Below are 6,000 nucleotides of genomic sequence, written 5' to 3' on the forward strand. Positions count from 1 at the left end.
CAACAAAGTGAAGCAGGGTGTCTGCACAGTATGAGCATAGGGTGACAGAGTGTGAGAGAGTGGGAGGCAGCCAACCCCCGGTATTCGCTAGTCACTCTATGAAGGCGTCATCCATCTGCCAGAAAAATAGCATCAATGCATGTAATGTTCTCAATTAGCATTAGGAGAGAAGCTCTTGGGTGGAAATGGCTGTTGACTAAGCATGCATAATGAATGAACAGCCTAGTGCTAATATCTAAGAGGATAAACAACACTCTGACAGTCACCTATCTAACCAGATAAGGATAGGAGAAAATACAGCTAAAACTCACTATGGCTGCCTTACAACACCTGCAAGTCACCCTTATCACACTCTTGTAACACCCTACATTTCCTGCCCACCATCAGAAATAATCTTAGTAGCTTGGGCCGAATACTTCCGGTTTCCATCCTCTCCCTCTAACCGGGGATTAATTCAGAGTGCAGACCGCGTTGACACGATGTGAGTCGCGGCGCGCTACTTATTAGCTCATCAGTCAACTACTGCTCCGATACCAACATGCTCCGTGCCACGTCTACCTGTTGACGAGGCCAGGCCAGGCCACTGAAATTGTATTTGTGTTTTTCCCCTCCCAGTACCACAGAGAGATATGATCCAGCGGGATATGTGTGTGTTAGTATTGTGGCGGAACTCACCTGAGGCCCGACCACTCCTGGGGGTCCAGGTGGGCCCGTCTTGCCTTGGAAACCCTGCGAGGAGAAGAGAGAATGAGAGCGGTGTAAGAAGGTTGTACGCGTAAGGTTCGGGAGAAGTGAAACTCTGGCCTGTGACACTAGGGACAGGGCTTCAACAGCAGTGTGTTCACTCACAGTCTCGCCTCTCTGTCCAGGGTGTCCGGGCAGACCATCTTTCCCGGCGGGGCCCTGAAAACACAGGAAGATAACCTCAGTAAAGCCACACATACGCACTAGTCCACCGTTAAAACACTATGTGTTGTGTTGTCATTTGTTTGGGGGGGGGGGGTCTTACGGGTGGGCCCTTTGGTCCGGGGAATCCTGTTGGCCCCTGAGGCCCTGGAAGACCCTGAAACACACAAGTAGACGATACAGTCAATCAATCAGTTATCGATAACCACTCAATAACCACTATTGGAAATGGATCATATTGATACAGATGAATAGGTATTTGAGTGAGGGATGCTCTAGTACATACCCTCTCACCGGGAGGTCCTGGAGGGCCGTCACTTCCTGAGGTACCCTGGGAAACAGGGAGGAAACAGGAAGTGGTCAGAATGGACTCAGCCAATGACAGACACTGTATGATAGTGAGGCATTACGTCAGCCATGTCATATTGGAAGACACCCTAACTCACCTTTGGTCCAGCTTTTCCTGTTGGCCCCCTTGGTCCCCTCTCTCCGCGAGGTCCCTGGGAGGAGAGAAAGAAAAAGAGGAGGAACGTCAGGAGGGAGGAATACCAATAAAGTAGATACAACACTCTGAAGATATCCATCACCATTAGAGGATGTCCTCATTCACTTAACTTCCTATTGGGGGGTCAAGGTAATAAACCATAACCTGTGTCACCTGGACACACCGTTGTCATGGTTACCTACAGTATATCACCAGTGGATAGTGGAGGTCCAAGAGGCGGTAGACTTACCGTTGGTCCTCTCTGTCCTCTTGGGCCAGCCTTCCCTGCAAGTCCCTGTGAGGAACCATAACAAATACAGAGGGCAGAGGTCACAGGTTACCATGGTAATGAATTTGAGACCGCCCTGACCTATCTAACCAGTCAGATCAACTAGACCTGTGGCATAAATAGGTCCCATTCTCACTGTCACCACGGCTACTTCAACCAGCATTGAGACCTATTCCTCATTCAACTGTCGCTCTGGGTCCCTCTAGATGAGAATGTCTGCTAAATGACTTACATTTAAACATTATGTATTCATCTATCTATGCTAAGACTCTTTCTTCTTCTTTGTCTCAAGGGAGCGAAAATGGAACATTGCGCCGAGTACTGTACAATGTGATAAATTACCTTTGTGGTGATTTTCAATTCTCTTATGTGAGGATGGTAATGAAGAAGGAATACAACAGTCTTTATGTCCTTGGTTTAATATTTTTCCTGTGTCTTTTGAATTCGCACTCGAGAGACAATAAACCCGTCTCTATTGGTCTGATTCAGTATTGATCCAAAACTCTAAGCGTAAGCGGTGGACAGGCTAAAACTTCAAAGTGAAATGCACTGGGCCGGCTCACACATCCACAGAGTTGTTCTGTAGGTATGTAGAGCATACTAAGCACCAAAACATTTGACAGGTGCGCTTTTCTCTGACCCTACCCTTGCTCCTTTCTCTCCGTTGGCTCCGGGGAAACCTTGGAATCCCTGAGATCCCTGTGTTGATAAAAAAGAAAGGAGGGATAGAGAGAGAGAGAGAGAGAGAGAGAGAGAGAGAGAGAGAGAGAGAGAGAGAGAGAGAGAGAGAGAGAGAGACAAAAGAGATTAAATCCCATGTTCGTCAAAGGCGAGCAACAAAGACGCTGAGTGGTGTAAAGTGAAAGTGCTGTTGTAGGCAGCAGTGACGCATTTTGGGCAGCGCTCGTTCAGTGGGCGTCTGTCTGACACCAAAAGGCATGGCTAAATCCTGCCCCCTTTGATCCGGGAGGTTCAAACATGACTTCCCTGCTCCCCGCCTGCGTCAGAGCGGTGCCCCGCTGGCCAGTCAGGGCCAGTGCATCAATAACGCCATGTTCAATCAAGGGGTCCTTCAGGTGTGCCTCCTTGAAGTGTCCACTATGATAAAGACAGAGAAAGGGATTCTGGGAGGAAAAGGGGACTTACCTTTGGCCCTTGTCTTCCGGGGTATCCTGGCAACCCTGGAACACCCAGTTTGCCCTGAGAGAGAGGAACACAAAACAAAGTCACCATCAGTATATCAATCAATGAAACCCATTTATTTATAAACGCCTTTTTGTGACTTTGCTTGAATGTCATGGGTTTAAGTATTCATTAAGTCTTGTGTATCTCCTCCATCTATTTCCCTGTCTTTTCTATTCCCCCTTTTCTGGGTCAGGCCAATCTGAAGCCATTCTGTTTTGTTTACACCCTCACCCTGCTAGATGTGGGCTGGAAGTGGGAAGAGAAAACTGTCTCTCTCTACGTTCCACTTCTTAAGATAGTTTCTCTGGGGAATTCTATTAAATTATTCTGATTCCCAATGACTAAATTACAGTAGAGAGAGACACACTATACTAAGGAAAATGAAACATCTCGCAACTACTTTGTCTTAAAGCTATAAAACAAATTGTCCTTGTTTTAATTAAGAGAAATAAGTCACTCCAGTGTTTCACTGGTTATAGATAGAAAATACCCTACATGTGTATAGTCAGTGTTTTAAAAGTGTTCTCATCTTAAACACAGGCGTTTAAAATGCAAGATTAAACATGATAGTCAGCTTTTTCCTGTCAGTTTCAAATCAGGAGAACACCTACTGTATATCTCCTAAGTGTTCAGATTTGATAAACTAGTGTTTACTTTCCTATTGTCTCTCAGAGTACGTGGGAGGGGCAACATTATCATATTACCCAGCATGCTTTGTTGCAAGTCGATATTTAGAATAGTTGTTTTAATATCTATGTTTCCTCATACATATTGGTCGATTGATCGTATACATTTTTCTAAACTAATACAATCTGCAAGGGGGTTGGAGTTATTGCACCCATTACTGAGATGTTTGTTCCAGTTTCAGTGGTTTAAGTATTGTTTGGTAACTATTTCACCATAGCAGTCATTCTGAGTGCAGGTTGTAGGTGATAAAAAATATTCCAATTGTTGCCTATATTCCGATAGAAATGACTATTCACTTCACAATCCAGCGTATTGTGACTTGCAGGTTTAAACACTGTGACATGTTCTCATTGAAATTCTGAATGCCTTGCTGTGTTTAAGAATTGTTACAGAAATAAAATCAAATTTATTTAGAAAAGTATTTACAGAAAAGTGTTGAGTTATGTGTTCAGATCCTAAACACTTGGTTTCACAGTGAATGTGAAGTTTGTCACAAGGGCAAAGACGACTCACCTTTTCTCCGTTGGGTCCGAGAGGGCCAGCGTCTCCAGGGAGACCAGAGCGACCCTTGGGCCCCTCAGGTCCGTCCTCTCCTCTGGGTCCTGCAGGTCCCAGCTCACCCTGGATAACACACATAACCAGGTTGTCAGGGGAACCTCATATTGTGTCATACTATTTCTCAGAGTATCATGTAATATCCTAGATTCACTTATTGTGGCTTTCCATGTGGTAGGGATTTACTATTCGAATCATACCATATCTTCGATCTTAACGTACACTCTTAGAAAAAAGGTGATATCTAGTATCTAGAACCTAAACGTTTTTGGGGGGTTTTCTCCATAGGAGAACCCTTTGAATAACTGTTTTTGGTTCCATATAGAACCCTTTTCACAGAGAGTTCTACATGGAACCCAAAAGGGCTCTACCTGGACCCAAAAATGGTTTTTACCTGGAACCAAAAAGGTTCTTGTAAGCGGACAGCCAGAGAACCCTTTTGGAACCCTTTTTTCCACGAGTGTATCGTGTCATGTCATATAATAGAGCCATGACACCTGCTTCCCAGGTCCTTCAGAATGCACTGCCATATCCACATCACTCCAGTCACTGTCATGACACCTGCTCTTACAGGCCCAGCAAACTGAAATATCGTCCTCAGATTGTTCCAAACACTTTTTCAGTCATGACATCGTCTCATCCTCACACCGTTTCAGTCCCTGTTTCGGTCATGACACCGTCTCATCCTCACGCCGTTTCAGTCCCCGTTTCAGTCATGACACCGTCTCATCCTCACACCGTTTCAGTCATGACGCCGTCTCATCCTCACACCGTTTCAGTCCCCGTTTCAGTCATGACACCGTTTCAGTCCCCGTTTCAGTCATGACATCGTCTCATCCTCACGCCGTTTCAGTCCCCGTTTCAGTCATGACACCGTTTCATCCTCACGCCGTTTCAGTCATGACACCGTCTCATCCTCACACCGTTTCAGTCATGACGCCGTCTCATCCTCACACCGTTTCAGTCCCCGTTTCAGTCATGACACCGTTTCAGTCCCCGTTTCAGTCATGACGCCGTTTCAGTCCCCGTTTCAGTCATGACACTGTCTTATCCTCACACCGTTTCAGTCCCTGTTTCAGTCATGACACTGTCTTATCCTCACACCGTTTCAGTCCCCGTTTCAGTCATGACACCGTTTCATCCTCACGCCGTTTCAGTCCCCGTTTCAGTCATGACCCCTGCTCCTCCGGGTCCAGCCCTTCAGACAGTGAGTGTCGAGCAACTCAGTCTCTGATGCTCGGTAACTGCTCAAAGAATCAAATGAGGCCATTTCCCCTGCTCTCTGTCTGTCTGTCAAGCTGACTGTGTGATATAAGAGGACTTGTATTTCCTCCCTGTTTAAGTGCATGCATCCTCTGGTGGGTTAGTGGTGCTGTGCTGAGGCTGCTATAAGGCAGAGCACAACTCTAAACTGCAGGGTACAAACTGGCTCTGACAATTTGCCGTTACCGTGCCGACCCAGTGGACCCATGAACAGTCCCCCGTAGACTCGCCATCAAACACACACACACACACACACACACACACACACACACACACACACACACACACACACACACACACACACACACACACACACACACTTCACACGTATGTGCCCACTTACATATGCACAAACACATCACAGTAATCACAAAGACTCTGTCTCTTCTAGCTTGACACTCACACGTTGTAACTCATGCTAAAAAGTTAATCAAACAGAAGCTGTTCTCGCTCTCTAACTCACGCAGACTCATAAGCACGCATCACAAGTAGACAATTACATTCCGGTCCATGCCGGGAGCCTCCTGCCTCCTCTCCTCTCGAGAACAGGGCTCTCTCAAATCCCTCTCTCTTCTCCGCTCTTCCCCCTCTCAAATCCCTCTCTCTTCTCCTCTCTTTCCCCTCTCAAATC

At 46.3% G+C, this 6,000-nt stretch overlaps 1 protein-coding gene across 1 annotated transcript in view; it reads right to left on the reverse strand.

Moving 5' to 3' along the window:
- Positions 1–6,000, reverse strand: part of LOC118385564 (collagen alpha-1(V) chain-like) — a 129,378-nt gene that overhangs the window by 24,029 nt on the left and 99,349 nt on the right. Inside the window, exons 30-38 of the mRNA XM_052521315.1 lie at positions 4,065–4,172; positions 2,826–2,879; positions 2,325–2,378; positions 1,641–1,685; positions 1,353–1,406; positions 1,193–1,237; positions 1,010–1,063; positions 850–903; positions 676–729 (exon numbers count right to left, since the gene is read on the reverse strand). Of these exons, the coding sequence (XP_052377275.1) occupies positions 676–729; positions 850–903; positions 1,010–1,063; positions 1,193–1,237; positions 1,353–1,406; positions 1,641–1,685; positions 2,325–2,378; positions 2,826–2,879; positions 4,065–4,172 (522 nt within the window). The remainder of the gene's footprint in view (positions 1–675; positions 730–849; positions 904–1,009; positions 1,064–1,192; positions 1,238–1,352; positions 1,407–1,640; positions 1,686–2,324; positions 2,379–2,825; positions 2,880–4,064; positions 4,173–6,000) is intronic.

Source organism: Oncorhynchus keta, chromosome 6, assembly GCF_023373465.1.
Source record: "Oncorhynchus keta strain PuntledgeMale-10-30-2019 chromosome 6, Oket_V2, whole genome shotgun sequence".
Taxonomy (NCBI): Eukaryota; Metazoa; Chordata; class Actinopteri; order Salmoniformes; family Salmonidae; genus Oncorhynchus; species Oncorhynchus keta.